General features: G+C 39.4%; 1 protein-coding gene across 26 annotated transcripts in view; it reads right to left on the minus strand.

The window, feature by feature from the left end:
• The window catches only part of DLG2 (discs large MAGUK scaffold protein 2), a 1,693,368-nt gene that overhangs the window by 353,492 nt on the left and 1,320,380 nt on the right, over positions 1–19,496 (minus strand). For all 26 annotated transcript variants that reach the window (XM_032393577.1, XM_032393569.1, XM_032393582.1 and 23 more), the window contains one exon: positions 5,252–5,408. In XM_032393577.1, the coding sequence (XP_032249468.1) occupies positions 5,252–5,408 (157 nt within the window). The remainder of the gene's footprint in view (positions 1–5,251; positions 5,409–19,496) is intronic.

The raw sequence follows: 19,496 nt of genomic DNA on the forward strand, positions 1-19,496 counted from the left end.
ATGTCTGTGCATCCTGGGACATCTATAGGAATAAAGGACTTGGGAGGCATAGCTATGCCCTGCTAATCCCTACCCTTTGGCAGATGGGCCAGGGGTCAGCCTGGATGGTGTGGCTCTGAAGCCAAGGCTGAGGAAAAGCCTCTCCCATAGAGCCTTTCCAGTGGCCACACTGTTTTTATTTGAGGTGGTCCCTGAGCACGGCAGCTGTGGGGCCCGGAGGTGGGCATGAAGACAAGTCCAGTAAGGTGGAGAGAAGTCTGAGTGAGTTCCACAATGGAGAGACAAAAGCCAGAGACCAAAGAGCCAGTGAGTGTAGAGAATGTGGGATTCAGCAGATGCCTGGAACAGGCACACAAATTCTGGGGCAGGCTTTGAATGCTCTCTGGGCCAGAAATCTGAATTTAACAGGTCAGGGTTGGGGCAAGAAGTCTTCATCTTTTCAAAAACATCATCAATTCTGCTTGGTTAGATTTTACTTCGAAGGTGTTTAATAGGGTGCCCTGGCTGAGAGAGGACCCCGAAGTTCCTGACACCTTAATGAGAGAGAGCAAGAAGGCAGGGTAGGGATGCACAAAAAATGCATTGTTGTTTAATGTACCAAAAATGTTCATAATTCCCATCAGCAAATACTGTTTTCCTTGAGCAAAATTATAAGATGGGCCATTGGTTACAAAGCTGTATACAGAGGACAGATATCTACCCATCTTCTTAGGGGAAGCTGTGAAATCCCCCTTAGCCCAAAAGCAGATGTTGAGTTGTTCCTGTTTGGAAATACATACTGCTGTGTTTAAGCTCGTTTTAGTCTCTGACTCTTGTTGTCTGTCTCTTGGTGGGGGAAGGTGGGAGTGGGTAGAGGTCAGCCAAGGAAATGCTAGGGGAGGGGGGAAGTTTTTGCTGGAGTTTGGGTGACTCCAAGTGTTGAAGAGGAGAGGAGAGAAGCTAAAGGTGTTGCTTAGGTGAGAGGCTTTGCGAGACTTCTAGTCTAAGCTGTTGTGCTTTTGAGACAAAGGGACAACAGCACAGAGCTGGGGAGATTGCTCCTGTCCCCACATGCATGCAGGCTGCAGAGCCTCTCTGGTATGTGGGGGAGTGCTGGTTTTAGGAATATTGAGAAATAGTCCCTTAAGCAGAAGCCCTCAGGGCGCCTCAGTGGCTCAGTCATTAAGCGTCTGCCTTCGGCTCAGGTCATGATCCCAGGGCCCTGGGATCGAGCCCCACATCGGGCTCCCTGCTCCGCGGGAAGCCTGCTTCTCCCTCTCCCACTCCCCCTGCTTGTGTTCCCTCTCTCGCTGTCTCTCTCTCTCTGTGTCAAATCAATAAATAAAATCTTAAAAAAAAAAAAAAAAAAAGCAGAAGCCCTCAAGCACTGAAAACTATGAAAGCAAAGCTCCTACATGGGGCTGGGGGTCGGAGCCAGAGAGGAAGGACATGGCTCATGCTGCATGGTCACTGAAAGGGATGGGTTTTGTAAGCTCTTAAGAGGATCACCTCAGGGAATCAAAGAGATAATTTGGGACTTTTGGGGGAGGGCAGGAGGAGGGCTGAATTTCAGGCATAACATTAGAAGTGACGATGCAGAGTTGTCATTTGAGGTAACAAGAGAAGGGTGACTTTATCAATACCCCAGGATGACGAATAGTGTATACAGTGCCCACATTCTATTTGAATAACATAACAATAAGGATCTGGCAAATAGGCTCTGAACATGAAGATAGCAAGGTAACCTGAGAATTAATGAAACATCCAGGTGATCTGTGACTCATTTTTACTCTTTCTAAATCCACAATACAATTTCAATTTCAATGTAAAAATGCACAATTATCTATTGTACCTTCACCTCAACGACTGCAGCCTTTCACTATTCCCAGCCATGCATCTTGGAACACAGTTTAACACTTAAAGTCCATCAAGGGTGAGCTGTGGAGTTAGCAAGGTCAGCTGGGGTGCTCTTTCTGAGGTTCCGAAGGAGTGAAAAAACTACAATTGCTCAGTGACACAGAAAAGATTCTCTGTAGGGGTATGGCCTCTACATGCTCTGCTCCACATTTTCATAACAAAGCACTGAAACAAATAATAACAGGAGCATTTTTATCTTTTCCTCTGCAGGAAGAATGCCTGAGGAGGCTATTGCACTAGTTAATGTGATTGCACGCTGAATGTCCTAAATTCTCCTCCACCAACACCTCAAGAGTATGGTTCAATTATTGGATAAGACTTCTACAACAAATGCCCGAGAAACAGAATACATAAAGGAGAAGTTAGAGAGAAAATATCACTCACAGTACGTGTATATAATGTAGCCTATGGTGATGATTTCTTTACTTTCATCTTCCTAGCTACTTTAGTTCTATAGTTCTGGCGGGGAGGGGGCAGGGGAGGCTAATAAAGCCCTACAATGGAGCTTCGCGGCCCTCCATCCTCAGGTTGCCATGTTTAGACAACGCATGAACACTAGATGGCGCCCATAATCTTAAACATAGTAAAAGTCTGGTGGTTTTTCTTTATAGAGAAGTACGGCTACCTTGTTAGGAAGAGTCAAGTATGGGACTCAAGCATTTTCTACTATTGTTGTCCTGTGAAGTGCTTCTTATGAGAGGGTTTGGTGGTCAAATAAGTTTGGGAAAACACTGCCTCTGAAGAGACTCCCAATACACACTGGTAAACCAGATGTTTTTCACATATAATAGATACATTGATATATTTGCTTTTAGGCTGTGAATATTTTAAGTACAGGATATTTATCTCATTATTTGAGATCTCAAGTCCTAGTACAAAATCTGTGACATAGTAAGTCATTAATAAAATAAATTATCTCTAAAGTTTGTATAGTCTGTGTAGAAGAATAATTCTGGAATGCAGGCATGGACATTCTGCCCCTGATTAGAAGGTTAATTATCTCTTATTCAAGTCTCTTAAGACCAATTGAGGACAGGGACCTAACCCCCCCAGCTCCTCTCTCTGGGGATTCTAGTTCTCTTTTCTGAACTTACTACATTACTGTTAGCATAAGTTATTTACAAAATAATCTTACATGATCTAGTAATAGAATTTGCATTTAACTCTTGATTGCTATTTTGAGTTTTTGTTCTTGTGTTTTCCAGGAAGGTATAGCTTGTCCTTATATATCTAGTGTAAGCTGTAGATGCAAAATATCATATCCTCCATATTCCATTGTTAATAATTCTGTTCTTCTGCTGTCCTTCCATATTGTAATGTTTGAGTGTTTCGAGCCTGTTTATTCCTTTCTTTCAGTATTAACCCATGAAATTCCAATACTGATCCTTGAAACTAGCCAATTTCTAGCTACAGTTTAAATAACTTTTTGCAAACTAAAAAAGAGAAATGTTCCCTCTTCCTTGTCAATTGCAAAAAGCAGATAATATTTTTATCATTGAACTGTCTTTGCAAATGTTATACATAAGAAAGGATAGGGTATCTGAACATCAGAGACTATTGTAATATTCTATGGACTGTATGGTGTACACACTCTTGTGATACTGGGCAGTGAGCGTCAATTCCCACTCAGCCACGCCATCACTAAGGTAAACAACTGATACACTTACAACCATTCTGCACCCATATATAATCATTATTTTCATTTTCAGTACAGTATTCAGTAAATCATATGAGATAGTCAACCCTTATAAAATACTATAAAGTAGGGTTTGTTTTAGGTGATTTTGCCCAAAAGTAGGCTAATTTAAGTGTTCTGAGCATGTTTACTAAATGCATTTTTGACTACAATATTTTCAGCTTACACTGGGCTTATCAGGATATAACCCCATTGTAATTCCAGGAAGATATGTATCATTTAAGTGTAGAAGAAGTATGCAGAGGGGAGTAGTCAAAGGGGTGACATTCAGCTCTTGGATGACAAAACAAGGTCCTACTTTGGGACCTGACCCTATTTCTCCCATACTCAATCCATCCAGACATCTGCTAGCTAAGGAATAAGCAGAGGACTTAATGTATGGGAGAACTACTGGAATGGATAAGGCAAGGCCATACATTCAGACCCCTGGACAATTTGCTCAGGTCAATTGACTATATTACCCAGGTATTGTGTGTGTGAGGGAAAGGTGGGGATGGCATGATAGCTAACAAAGATAAGGTCACTTGGAAAATTCTAGTTCTAAATCACAGCTATAAAACAAAGACAAGTTTTTCTAAGTACACAATGAAAACCACAAAGTAAGTGCTTCATTGAGTTATGAACCATAAACTCAGCCATAAGAACTAGGCTCCTTAGATTATTTCCCATTATTTGAATGATTACCAAAATTTCAGTATGGTCATGAACACTCACAATGTTTTTAACTACCTGTCACAGAGTTTATACCAGAAAGAAAGCTTGATCTATTGGAAAGAAGCAGGCAATAAATATTTCAATAAAAGAAAGGAGAAGAAAGGAGGAGGGAAGACAGATGGAAGGGAGGAAGGGGGAAGGGAAGGAAGGAGGGAAGAGAGAGGGCAGGTGTGATGGGCATTAAAATTGAACATTTAGGGGCGCCTGGCTAGCTCAGTCAATAGAGCATGTGACTCTTGATCTCAGGGTTGTAAGTTTGAGCCCCATGTTGGATGTAGAGATTACTTAAAAATAAAATCTTTTAAAAAAGCCCTGAATATTTAAATCCCAGCTCTTATTCTCTCTAGTTAGGTAAACACTGACTTAACCTCTCTGAACTGTATTTTTTTCCTCTGAACGTGGGGCAATAGCTTTCATGGTGATTGTGAGAATCAAAAATTACTTCTATAAAATGCTTGATTAATAATAAGTGCTTAATAACTTGTTGCTGGTAATTCTTGCATTTAGGTAAATGGTGCTGCTGCTACCACTTATCAGTGGCATCCAACTGCATATTTCATGTATTTTCTTATATAGTTATATGCAACAAACTATATGCTTATAAAGGTGCTGTTTTTAGAGTGTAGTCATGGATTTGGGAAAAAAAATCTGCATTAAAAATAAATAATACCTTAAAAAGGCATGATGCTCAATGCTCTTTTGGATGCATTATACGTGTCATAAAGTCTACATGAAAACACTAGCACTTTTACCTGTATCTGAGGGAACTGAGTTACAAGCACCAAGCACTTCAACACCATTTAAACCGCAACATGTACTGGAAGCCATAATGCTCTCCTCCATTTTTCCTTTTTAATTAAGGTGCTTCTGGAGTCAAAATTGAAAGTGACTTTTTCTCAAATGGTGTCAGATATGGAGGAGTAAAGATTAAGAAGAAATACTCACGGATAGGATCTGGTCTCCTCTCTGGAGCTCCCCACTCAGGTCTGCTGGTCCACCAGCCAGAATGAAGGATACAAAAATACCTTCTCCGTCTTCCCCGCCTACAATGTTGAAGCCCAGGCCAGTGGAGCCTTTGTGTAGGACCACCTTGCGCGGCTCCCTGAAGAAACAAGTAGAAAACAGAGCTCACAGGGTGACCCATTCAAGATTTAGGTTGCTTTTACTTTCATTGAGATATATGATACCAGCAATTCACTACTGATAAAATGGCTTCCCAAAATAAGATACATTAGCACTCCAAGAAAAATGCTAATATCAGGGCAGATATATAGTGCATTTTTCACTATAACAAATACTAAAGTACCATGCAAAGTCATTCCTTAATTCCAAAATATTTTCTTAAACTGGCCTTACTTTCACTTTTCCTTTATTTAAAACATCTGTTCTTGTATTTTTTTAAATTGAGACATAATTGACATAGAACATTATTTAGCTTCAGGTGTACAATGTAAGGATTCAATATTGGTATACATTGTGAAATGATCATCAGAATGAGTCTAGTTAACATCCTCCACCACACGTAGTTACAATTTTTTTCTTGTGATGAGAACTTTTAAGATCTACTCTCAGCTACATTCAAATATACAATGCATTATTATGCACCATGTTGAATACCATGTCCCAAGGACTTACTTATTTTAAAACTAGAAGGTTGTATCTTTCAACCACCTTCACCCACTTCACTCTCCCCACCCACTTGCTCTTCTATTGAGCACCGCAGTGGTGCTCAGTAGGATGAATGTGTCCAAAAAAGGGAAGAGAATTTGGGGGACAAGAGACAAGACTGAATAGGCCAGATCATGAAATATCTTACATGTTTGTTTGACTGTTAATTAAAATTTACTCCATAGTAGTGAGACCCATTGGAAGATTTTGAGGCATTGAGAATATTTAAAACCATTTCAGGAGCATTAACAAACATTCATATGTAGGATTGCTGGAGAGGAGAGTGCGGATATGATGGGAGGTAGGAAAATTGGTTTGGATGTTGACTAAATAATCCAGATTTGAGAAAGTGAGAGTATGAACAAGGGTGACAGCAGTGATAATGAAAACAAAGGGCGACATGAGAGAGGAAATCCAAAAGGAGAAACAGTGGGTCCAGAGACTGACTCAGGTAGTAGAGGAGAGAGGGATAAATATCTAAGTAACTGGCCAAAGGAAGGGGAACTAGAATCCAGGATCACAAGGATGAATATGATTTTGACATGCTCCATTCCAGATAATGGTGCATCATCCATGTGACATTTGGAAGCTGTTGGAGACAAAAGGTTAGGAATATGGATCCACAAGGAGGACTGCAAATGCAGATTTCAGGGTCATCAATAAAAAGATGAGAGATAAAATCTTGAGCCATTAGTTAATTGAGTTTGTGTAGAGGCTAGATAACTATAGAATATAGAATTTTAAGGTATCTTAGAAGTCATCTAGTTCTATTTTCTTATAAGTAGTTTTGAAAAAGGTATTCTGTAAGCCTTGGGTTTGACTAAGGCACCTTTCGTATCACCCACCCTCCTCTCAGAAGTATCCCAGTTTCAGTCACTGAAGTTTCTCTCATATTTTCTTGCACTTAATGATGTAAGAATGGCAAAGAGCGATCCAATATATTTTTATACTAATGACTGCACAGAGTCTATTATTCATGATCACATTCCCATGTACAAAGCTATGTGTTACATATCTATGTTTAGCTAGTTTTGAGGAAGGCTGTAAAATGCACATATACCTTGGACTATAAATATTACAATGCAATGCATTAAGTCAGAGGCAACTTGACATAGAGTTCCTTTATTTTATTCTACAAATACTTCGTAAGCACTACCATACCAGGAATTGTTCCAAGTACTTAGAAAGTTTATACGCAAAACAAACATCCCTGACCCATTTAACTAAATACCTGGGTGCCTGTGACCCAGTCAAGATGACATATATAATTAACTAACTATCACAAAGACTGAGCACCCTGTTTCCTTGTTGGCTGCCAGTTGGGGGTCTCTCTCAGGTTCTAGAGGCTACTCACATTCCTTGTTATGTGGCCACCTCTATGTTCAAGCTGGCAATGACACACTGAATTGGAATTTTCTCATTTGGAATTTCTGTGGCTTGCTCTTCCACAACTAGATAGATCTGACTTTTTGCTTTTCAATGGTTTGTGTGATTAGGTTAGGCCTACCCAGATAATCTCCCTACCTTAAGATTAAGTGATTAGTAACCTTAAGTACATTTGCAAATTCTTTTTTCCATGCAAGGTAATTTAACTGTGGGAGTAACATCAGGGGGTAGAAATCATGGGGCCATCTTAGAATTTTGCCTACCACAGGCAAAGAGACAACAGGGGACAAAGGGCCTTGTGTAAAAACACTGATTTTTACTCTGACAAAATGGGGAACCACTGAGAAGAAGATTACTTGATCTAATTTATGTTTTTACATGGTTACTTTGGTATAAAAAAAGATCCAAGGGGCCAAGTTCGAAAAAGTGATACGAGTTATGCGTCTAGTTGCTATATGCAGGCAAAATAGTGGCTTGGCTGAGGATGGTATTAAAGGAAGTGGTAGGCAGTGGGTACATTTCCAGTAAGTCCTCTCTCTGTCCAGACTGAGTAATTTCTGTTTTTCTATCTGCACATTCAGTGATTCTTTCTTCTGTCTTATTTATTGTGTTCTTGAGCCCACTCAATGAGTTTTTTACTTTGGTTTTTGTATTTTTCAGCTTTAATATTCCATTTAGTTCTTCTTTATATCCTCTTTTCCTTTGCTGAGACTTTCATTTCTTTTCCCATTTATTTAAGTGTATGTGTAATCACTTACTGAAGCATGATGAGTACTTTAAAATTCTTGTCAAATAATTCTAACACCTGTGTTATCTCAGTGTTGTTATCTGTTGCTTATCTTTTCTCATTCAAGTTGAGATCTTCCTGGTTCTTGGTATGAGAAGTGATTTTATTATATACTGGACATTTGGGTATTACAGTGTAAAATGCTATATCCTACTTAAGTGTAGTTTTTTGTAGGTTGTAGATCAGTTTAGGTATAGCCTGCAGATCCAAGTGAGATGGATATTCTCATACTTATCCCTGGTGACACCAGGGAGGAAAGTGGCGCACTAACTAATATTCTACTCACTCTACCTCATTGCCACTTAGTAGGGGTAGAAGCTTAGCTCCCTATGGGTCCACTGACACCAATGACGGAGTGAAAATGGGGTGCTGACTAGCACTGCCTTGAACCATCTTGTTCTGATTCCTTGCCTCTAGGTGGGGCTAGAAGTTCAGCTCCCCCCCTCCGCCCTGCTGACACTACCCTAGGGGGAAAGTGGTCTGTCAACTAGCACTGCTTCCCTCTTCCTCCTTCTACCTCATTGCCACTGGCCAGCAGTAGCAGTTCAGCTTCTGGCTGGTCTCCACCAGTACCAGGAGTAGGGAAATGGAAAGCTAACTAGCATCACCTTATTCCAGCTTGTTGCTGCTTGGTGAAGGTGCAAGTTCAGCTCCCCACTGGAAAACGGAGTGTCAGCTAGCATCATCTCATGCCACCTTGTTCTACCTCTTTGCTGCTGGATAGGGGTGAAAGTTCAGCTCTTATTTGGCCCACTGACACCAGCCCAGTGGAGGAAGTCCAGGGCCATCTTAGAATTGCTCTCCTGGCTTCCTTTGGTGGGGCCAGAAGTCTAGCTATCTGCTCAGTCCACTGGCACTGCAGTGAGGGGACAGTTTTTCCTTTGGTGTTTGGCTAGAGTTGGAACAGTATTATCAAAAGGTTGGGGAAATTGGAGGGGGAGATGAACCATGAGAGACAATGGACTCTGAAAAACAAACTGAGGGTTCTAGAGGGGAGGGGGGTGGGAGGATGGGTTAGCCTGGTGATGGGTATTGAAGAGGGCATGTTCTGCATGGAGCACAGGGTGTTATGCACAAACAATGAATCATGGAACACTACATCAAAACACTAATGATGTAATGTATGGTGATTAACATAACAATAAAAAATTTAAAAAAAAAAGGTTCCCTGTTCTATTAGTCTACCCTTTTGCCAATTCTTGGGTTATAGGTTGCAGGCTTTTCTTGAAGCTTTTTTAGTCTGTTCCTGTTGACAGAGGTGCCAGGGTGTAGGTGTCTCCAGGGCTCCATCCAGGATACACAAGAAGTAGAAAGAAAATTCAGGGAACTCACCACAGTGTCATTCCTCTCTGAGCCAGTCTTATTTCCAGTTTGTGTAGTCTTCCCATGTTTATCATGTGTAAAGTTGTGTGTGTGTGTGTGTGTGTGTGTGTGTGTGTGTGTGTATGTGTGTGTATTAATAAGAGGGAGGATTAGAGAGAAATGGGGATACTCTATTTTTGGCTGCAATCAGAAGTCCAGGTTCTGGATACATTTTGAAGGTAAGGGCCAACAAGATTTTGATGAAAAAGTTATTGTAGAAATATCCCCTTCCCTCAGTCTAAAACACATACTCTTAGTAGGTCCAGTGACTTTCAAGCTATACATAGTAAACACAGATGGAGGGAAGGGGCTATTACAATTCTAATGCTTTATGTGCTAGATGTGCTTGATACTTTTTGATGCTTTCCATTTATTCCTCAAGAAAATCCAATGAAGGATGCACAGAGATGTCTGCAACTCTTTTGAAACTAAGCCAAAAAGGAAGACAGACTGATGACTGGATAGATGGATAGGAGTTTTATAGAGCATGCATAATAATACATTAAAAGTGCAATCTAGATGGCAAGCACATAAGTTTTCATTTTAAAAATCTTTAAATTTTTTATGTTTGGAAAATTTTTATAACAATATCTTGAGAAAAATAACCTAATGAACAAATTACTATGACAACTTTTTTGATTAATGAGATGAGATTGCTTATCCAAGTTTTTACTGTTTAATAAGTAGCGAAGGCAGGATTAAGACACAGATTTTCTGACTCAAAATCCCAGAGTCTAGACTATGATATATTCCAGAGACTGCAAATCAGAAAGCTAAAGGCTTCCTTTGATCTAGTGTTTACAATTTTTTGAATTTGTCCATGTTTAAAATTGGGAAAATTTGCATAAAATACAGATTTATGACTTTATATGAAAAATCAGACATTCTATGAACACTGGCTCTTAACCTTGTCTTATAGCAACAGTTGCTTGCTAGATGTGGCCCTGTCTAGATGGGGCACTCATTTTCCAGTATGCCAGAGTCTCTCACCTCTCTCTCTCGAGGTTCTTGAACAAAAAATCTGTCCATTGCATCACATTTACACTTCTTGCAAAGCTAAGAGGAAAGTAAAATATTTTTTGTACTCATGGTTTTATCAAAAATGAAAAAAATGAAAGATCCATGGAGAGAACCTGGTATTTTAATAGTAAAATGCGAGAGAACATGATTCCTTTGAAAGTAAGGATTACCCTTACATGTTTAATATGCAAAGTGACTCTCTGCAGAAAAAAATCAAGCTTTAAAAGATCATTATGAAACATCTCTACCCATTACCATCTGGGGGAATTTTGTTAGTGAACCCTGAACATAATACACATAATTCTTGAATGACAGTAGATTTTATTTATTTTACCTGGACAAGTCTTTTAAATAAAATTATTTGGCATTTTGTCAACTTATAAGTTTAAAATACCTTTTTTAAAATAGAATTTTTTATATCACAGTGAGTTAGGATGCTTATTTTTTGATGCTTATTTTAATAATGGGGAGAAATGACCCTAAGCACACTTTAAAGATTTTATTTATTTATTTGAGAGAGAGAGAGATAGTCAAAGAGAGCACAAGCAGGGAGGAGAGGAAGAAGCAGGTTCCCTGTGAGCAGGGAGCCTGATGTGGGGCTCAAACTCAGGACCCCGAGATCAAGACCTGAGCTGAAGGCAGATGCCCAACCAACTGAGCTACCAAGGCACCCCTCCCTAAGCACACCTTAAATGATGTACTTTTTCTAATTTCAACTTTTTTTCTTTTTAAAGTTTTATTTAGTTATTTATTTATTTTAGTAATCTCTATATCCAATGTGAAGCTCGAACTCATGACCCTGAGATCAAGAGTCTTATGCTCTTCTGACTGAGCAAGCCAGGCACCCCTAATTTAAACTTCTTATACTAATAACCCAATACGTTAAACTATAGATTTTAAAGTGTTTTCATGTCCTTTTTTTTCTGTTAGGGGATCACAACCTTGTGAAGAATTACAAGTTGGAAGTTCTATTACACTGATGCTTACATAAGTCAACTTGTCTAAAGCTAGTTGAGCTTTAGAGAGACAGGTTATGTTCACAAAGGTAGTAAACACCAGAACCAGTCTCTCTCTCTCTTTTTTATTAACTAGGCTCCACACCAGCATGGAGCCCAAAACAGGGCTTGAACTCACAACCCTGAGATCAAGCCCTGAGTTGAGATCAAGAGTCAGACACTCAACCGACTGAGCCACCCAGATGCCCCTCTCTCTTCTAAGACACTTTTTAAAGAGCAGTTTTACATTCACAGCAAAATGAGAAGGTACAGAAATTTTTCATATACCTCCTGCCCCCACACATGAATCGACTCCCTCACTATCAAAATCCCCCACCAGAGTAGTACATTTGTTACAATTGATGGACCTACATTGACACATCATGTCCTTCAGTAGGTGAACAGATACTGTAGTACATGGGATTTTACTCAACACTGAAAATAAATAAGGTCAAGCCACGAAAAGACATGGAGGAATCTTAAATGCATATTACTAAGTGAAAGAAGCCGGTCTGGAAAGCCAGTCCCCACTATGTAACATTCTGGAAAAGGGGAACCTATGGGGCAACACAAAGATCAGTATTGCCAGGGGTTGTGTGGAGAGGGGCATAAAAATGTGGAATACAGGGGATTTTAGGGTAGTGAAACTACTCTGTAGAATACTGTAAGGATGGATAGATGTCATTATACATCTGTCCAAACTCACAGAATGGGCAACATCAAAAGTGAACCCTAATGTAAACTATGGACACATAACTCTACTGTGGCATTTATCACACTATATAGTGATTGCTCAATAGACTAGGAACTACAGGAACTTAGGCACCAGGACTACCTTAGCAGTAGCAAGATGCCTGATAAGTAGCAGGAACTCGGGAAATAGTTACCGGATGGATGAACAAATGAATAAATGAATGAACAAACTCCCACAGTGCTTTAGATCCCCCTTTACCCTCTATTTCATACTATAGTTATTTATGTAAATGTCTTTTTTTTTTTTTTTTTGCTAGATTTTAACCAGAGATGGCAAAATCTAAAGTCCACAGGGATAGGAGAGGAAACACAAATGAATGCCCCAGGCTGAGTAAAGACTGTAACAAATTGGGGAATACACTCCATCTAAAGGGCTATTTCTGTTTAACTCTGGACAATTGCTCCAAGCAGAAACACTGACTAGTATTGCCAGATTCTCTAATTTATAAACGTAAGTGAAGAATCTAGATTTTGATGCAGTTCTAGAATTTTGTGTTGATAATGATAAAAAAATTAGAAGTACGGTGCAGGTCAAATCAAACATGTTTCTGTTGTAGCTCCAGCTATGGGCTACCAGTGGCACTTCGCACCATTCATAGTTTGATGGCACATTCAATGTCTGCTTCATGTTTTCTCCTCTATGGTGCTCAGTATGGTACTTGGCTCATGGTAATTCTCTATAACTTTAAGTTGATTTATATTCCATATTAAGCTCCACCTCTGTCCTTCTCTTTTCAAGTTCTCTCATTCTGGGATATCTTTTTCTTTTATCTTGTTTCCGTTTTGTCTTATTTTTTTCCCTTTTATATTAGATGTGCTCAAAGACCACCTTCTTCATTTTGAGCCTCGGCTCTCATTTCTGCATGTTTACTGCCTGTGCCAATGACTCTGGGTCTGTAAATATAATGCCCTGCATTTCCATGAATTGTTTCATGTGTGAGGGCATTGTGGCTTCCAGAGAGATTGTAATCTCTTGAAGATATGGTATCATGGTTTACCTTTCTAGGCATCCCTAATACACCTAGATGAGTGCTCAATAAGTACCTGATGAATGAATAAATGAGAGCACACCAACAATATATAAAGAACTGCAATACTTTTCACACTGAAGTGATTTGGAGTCTAATTTATTATGTCATTCACCACCCAGAATTCAGATGCCCTAGGCACCCATTAATAGTCATTATTATCCATCATTATAGATGGTCAGTAGAACAAAGTTCTAACACTGATTCCTCATTCAGGATTGAGCTTGGGGATCATGATCTATTGGAAGCTATCCCTGATGCTCTCCTTGGCCTCCCCTAGCGTTCTCTCCATGTATCTATCATAACACTTCTGACACTGGGTTGGTTTGCTTGTCTACCTCTCCAGCTAGAGTTGGTCAACTTGAGAGCAGGGACCATGCCATTTGCTTTTTGTACCCAAACTATGCTACAGAGTAGGTGCTATCTACTAATTTCAGTTTTCATTTTAGATTTTAGGTGTGGAGTCTACAGAAGAGAAAATCTGCCAACTCATAGTATTAGTTGTGTGTTTTTTTTAAAACTGATATATCCACTTAAAAATATGTACTTAATTATCCATCCAACCTTTCAACAAACGAACATCTACAGAGTACCTACTTTGTGTCAGGCACTGTGAATACAAAGATTAAGGAGCCTGGGGTGGGAGGAGCCACATGTAAACACACAGTTATAAAAGACCAGGAAGGGACAGGTACTAGGCCAGAAACATGTGCAGTAAGCTAAAGCAGCCTGGAGAAAGAGCAACTGATCTTCTTCTAAAAAGATTTTGGGGGCGCCTGAGTGGCTCAGTCATTAAGCGTCTGGCTTCGGCTCAGGTCGTGATCCCAGGGTCCTGGGATCGAGCCCCGCATTGGGCTCCCTGCTCAGCTGGGAGTCTGCTTCTCCCTCTCTCACTCCCCCTGCTTGAGTTCCCTCTCTCACTCTCTCTCTCTCTCTGTCAAATAAATAAATAAAATCTTTTAAAAAAATAAAAAATAAAGATTTTGTCCTTTTATCAATACCTGGATTAAATATGCTACATTAATTTATGCAACTTTATTTTTCTTTTAATGTTACGTAAAAAGCCTTTATTATTATAAAACCTCTGAATGCTGAACAATTGGAAAGACTCCAGCCTGACTTTCTCCCAGCTATGGCAGATCATCAGCAGTGTAATCTTGTTCAGGTCATTCTCAGAGGATGCTTGAAACCAGCTAGGATGTTTTCAGGAGAGGGGAGCAGGGTGCTATGGGCTATTTTTTTTTCTCCTTAAACCAGATAGTTTAAGGGGGTTTAAGATTCAAAAAAGGAAGTGACTACTTAAACCTGAAGGCTTTCTTGTGGCCATTAGTGGGATGTTCCTTGAGCCCTGAACCTCTGATGTCTGTGAATCACTTCGGTTAACTCCCAAACATCTATGGTAAGAGGCTGGATGGTATAGTGGGAAGTAAACCATGAAAATGTTTCTAGTCATCCTTGGAAATTACAAATCTGACCATGCTACCCTCTTGCTCAAAAGCCTTCCAGGGATCTATATGCCCTCAGGATAAAGTCTAAACTTCTAAACATGGCATTCCAAATCCTCTATCATTTGACCATCTATTTCCCTGATCCCTAACTTCAGTGTTAGTGAATGTTCCAGTCATATACGTTCCAGCCATACAAAGTTGCCAACCACAGCTCACCATACCAGATTGTTCCCTGTCTCATCATCTTTGTCTAAGCTGTTCTTTTGGCTAGAAAAATGTCTTCTTTTCGCTATCATCAGTTAATAAACTTCTACTTGGCCTTCAGAACGGAAGCCACGTGCTATCTCTTTCCCTCTGCTACCTTATCCGCCCTCTCCTCTAGATACACTGACCACTTCTAATTTTTTTGGAACCAGATTGTCCTTTCATTGATCATCCCACTGCTGTTACCCTTACTGTTCTAAAATTACCTTGTTTATCTGTCTATATATACTGTGCATCTGTATGGTTCTGAAGGATAAAGACCATGGTTTACTAATTTTTGTGATTTGGGGAAGTAGTAGAGGTGGAGCCTATAAGAGACACATACACAAAATATATTCCATGAATAAAGAAAGAATGAGCAAGACACTGGGAGAAATGATATTGAATTTTAGTACCACCTATCTAGGGATTTGTGGGAACCTAGACATGCCCTCTGTGGAGCAGGTTCCTTGCTAGGGTCATAACTTGGCAGAAGACAATGCTTGCCCTATGGAGAAGTGGTAAAATTCAGATAGGACAAAAGCTAAAAGCACTTAGAAGGCAGAAAAGTATTAGAGAAAAATGCACATTGAGATTCTATTTCCAGCCATCTGGCAGATTAGAAGTCCTGAAAACCCCCTTCATTATAAAGAAGCTAAAAATTCTGAATAGAATACTTACAAAATACCTTTAAATGACTGGCTAAGCTGGCAAGTAGGTAAGAGAAATCCTCAGAAGCCAAAATGGAGTGGGAATACAAGAGAAGGAAGCAAATACAAAGACCAGCAGCAGACTGAAGAGCTTGGACAGGTTCCCAAAGAGCTAGTGTTCCAGTGCTCAAAGTTGATGGTAGCATAGAGAATAGGACTGTGTGGACCCAGAGGTGGGGGTTAGATCAGAGACCCCAGAACAAAATCAGGATCCTGGAAGGCTACATCCTAAACAAAAGGATAAAGCACAAAAGCATATCACCTTAAGGATGTCAAGGATACATAGCTGACCTGACCTTGGCTCAAAGCAAGAAGAAAGGAACTAATCAAGGCATGTCTGAATGTGGAAGAAGTTATAGCAACAGAATTCACAAAACCGATCTAACCTTAGCTCAAAGCAAGAAGAAAGAACCCAGAGAACTAATCAAAGCATGTCTGAATGTGGAAAAAGTCATATATGAATAGAATTCTTAAAACTGAATAAATTAGGAGGAGAAGAGAGAAAAAAATCTTCCTGGGTGCTAGGGGAAAAGACTCAGCAATATATCTCCAGCATTGTGCATTAGAGGCATTCTTCAGCTCCAGCTCCAGCTCCAGCTCCAGCTCACTGATATATATGAATATGCTGATTGGTTGGGGTAACCCACAAGATGGGTTCACGTGGCCATCCTAGCTCAATGACACTAATCATCAAGGTCATATGGCTGGCTGATTTCCCTCTCTCAGAGTCCAGGCTCACCAAACCACATGCTCATTAAAATATGGTTTTCTATAGCGCTTATCCTAAGGGGAGTAAATGTGCTAATTAGCACATTCTAGTATCTTGAGCAGATGTATTTCCTATTGTACATTAGTAACTTGGAATAGCGCCATATAAGCTTGATCACCTCTGAATACAATGACAAAAACAGTTTCAGAGCATGTAGACTGAAGGCCCAGATCCAGTAGCATGATAATCCAATAAGGGACTGTTATTCTCTGAGATCATGCATAAAGAGCCAGCTAGGATCCCTGTGCCCTCTCTTCTTTATTTCTCTATAAATGTAACTATATTCATATGAGCAATATTAAGAAACAGGAGAGTGACAGGAGATCAAAGAGACTTTTCAGCAGGATGGGAAGACGTGTATTAGTATGTGCATGAAGAGGGAGCATAGCAAAGGTGTGGCGTGGAGGTCAACCACAGAGGACTTTAAAGCTGCTGGTTGATTATGACTGATGTCTTCTATCTAAATGATCTAGCTCTTTAGACTAACACAATGTATGCTTTACTTTCAAATAATTAACTTGATCAATTAATCAGTCAAGCAGATTATTGGACATCATATAGATACACAAAGATAAAGGGGTTTTGTTGAACTGCTACTGCGAGGACATGACGTGAAGATAATATACAAGAAATCTCACATTACAGGAGAGGCTCTATGCTCTAGACTTTATGCTATAGACCGTAGTCTGACTTCAGCAAAATAGTCACCACAAAGATATTGAAAGTATACTAAATATACCATAGTTCGTATTTTGTGAGATAGAAGAACTCTATTAGATGGGGATAGTATGGCATTCTGTGATACTGGGAAAGACTATGGGCATTGGGCCTAGATAGATCTAGGTTTGAACAATAGTCCTATCAGTTAATAGTTACATAAACTTGTTGGAATTTTTTGATATCTTATTTTTTTTAGCTGTGAATTGTGAGTAATATCTACTTCATGGCATAGTGCGTATAAACTGACATAAGATATAAAGTACTAGGATCACATAGCAAATGCTCAGTAAATGCTAACACACTTCCTTTTCCTTTACTAGTTATGACCTTTGGAAAACAAATAGTCACACATAAAAATAATAAATCAACAAATGCAAGGCTACATATGTTAAGTACCAAATGAGTGCTGTGGATAATGAGAAATCTCTGCATTAAAGAAAAAAGATGAAGTCATGGAGAAGATAGAATCTGAGCTAGACCTTGATGGATGGGTAGAAATTAGTGAGATGGAAAGGAAAGCAGATGGTATTTCAGTAGATGGCATGAGCCCAGGGCCAGAGGGGAGCAAATGAAAGATGTGTTTGGAGAACAGGGAGTATCACAGCTTGCATGGAGAGCAGAGTCTGTGTCAAAAAAAATGAGAAGACTGGAGCAGGTTGGAAAAGAACATGAATGCCACGCTAAGGAATTCAGACTTTGCACTTGGATAATGTGAAAATATTGAATGTTTCTGCACCAAGGGGAGACTCCATAAATATAGTAACTAAAAGTGTTCATGTCATGTGGTGCTATTTCTACAACCTCCCAGGTTTGCCTGTAAGGGACTTAATTAAACATTCTAAAGGTCTCTAAAGACAACCCTGCTGCAAAGGGAGGGGCTTTAGTTGAGGCTGTGACCATGGCCTTGCGTTGAACTGCCTACCTCTAGTCTGTAGCCTTTGTAAAGCTCTCTGTAAGTGCTTCTCTCTGGAGAAAATCTTGTAATTAGTTACACAGCTGAGATTGCATGTAACATTCTTGGTAAAAGGAATCAAACAGACAAATTAAATAATTTTCTTCTCACAAACATAAATCAACTATAGATTAGTATCAGTCTAATCTTGATTAATTTGATTTTGAAATATTTGGAGTTTTTGCTTATTCACATATCACATATGATAATCTAATAACCATGTTTCATCTCAATTTGCTTTTGTCTAAATTTCTCAGAAAGACAAATAAGGAAGCAATTAAATTTTGCTCTCACATGTGTTCTCACTTTTCATAATCATATCTTCTAAGGATCATCTCATCTCCAAAGCAAAAGAAAACAGATTATCCCTCTTGATTTACTTCATAATATTTTGGCTGAAAACTTCCCCATTAAGTTATATATACTATTCATAATGACAGATATTTGTTTCTGCTTCCTGTTGCATTTTGAATTTTTTTTTTAAAGTAGGCTCCATGTCCAGGGTGGACCCAACATAGGGCTTGAACTCATGACCCTGAAATCAAGACCTGAGCTGAGATCAAGAGTCCCACACTTAACTGATTAAGCCACCCAGGCACCCTGCATTTTTACTTTTTTTTTTTTTAAAGACTTATTTATTAGAGAGAGAGAGAGAGAGAGAGAAAGAGAGAGAGCATGAGCAGGGGGACGGCAGAGGGAGAGAGCGAAGCAGACTCCTCGTTGACCATGGAGCCTGATGAGGGGCTCAATCCCATGACCAAGACTGTGACCCGAGCCGAAACTAAGAGTTGGGCACCCAACTAACCGAGCCATTCAGGTGCCCTCCCCTCAACATTTTGAATTTTTAAAGAACAATTAATTATAAAAGGAATCATTTCAGCAATCTCATTAAATTAAAAAAAAAAAACTATAACCACTGAACTGAGGTTTTTTTTATAGTTACATCATTTGTCCTCAAGCTTTCATAACTGGTGGAATATTGTTTGAAAACATGAAATCCAGAGTATAAGCAAAACTAATTTGATAATAGGATTGGCAGGGGTGGGGGATCCTGAATATTCTTCCTAAAGGCAAAGCATATTTTATGAAAGATTTTTAAAATTATCTTTTGAGCTAGAGCTCTATGGTATTATGAAATTCCAATTAATAACTAAATGCTCAAACCCTCTTCAATTAGTATGATATGGGGAAAATGGTTTGGATTAATTAAAATAAAACTCTTCAAGTTTTATAGGTTTTCTCTCATTTCTAATTTGGATACATCCACATTATTGTAGCAAAGTTTTAGACTGAAACTTGTTTCCCAGTCCTGACTCCAACATTAACCCCTGGTTGTCCTTGAAAAACAG

This window comes from Phoca vitulina, unplaced genomic scaffold (assembly GCF_004348235.1).
Source record: "Phoca vitulina isolate PV1807 unplaced genomic scaffold, GSC_HSeal_1.0 scaffold74, whole genome shotgun sequence".
In the NCBI taxonomy this organism is placed as follows: domain Eukaryota; kingdom Metazoa; phylum Chordata; class Mammalia; order Carnivora; family Phocidae; genus Phoca; species Phoca vitulina.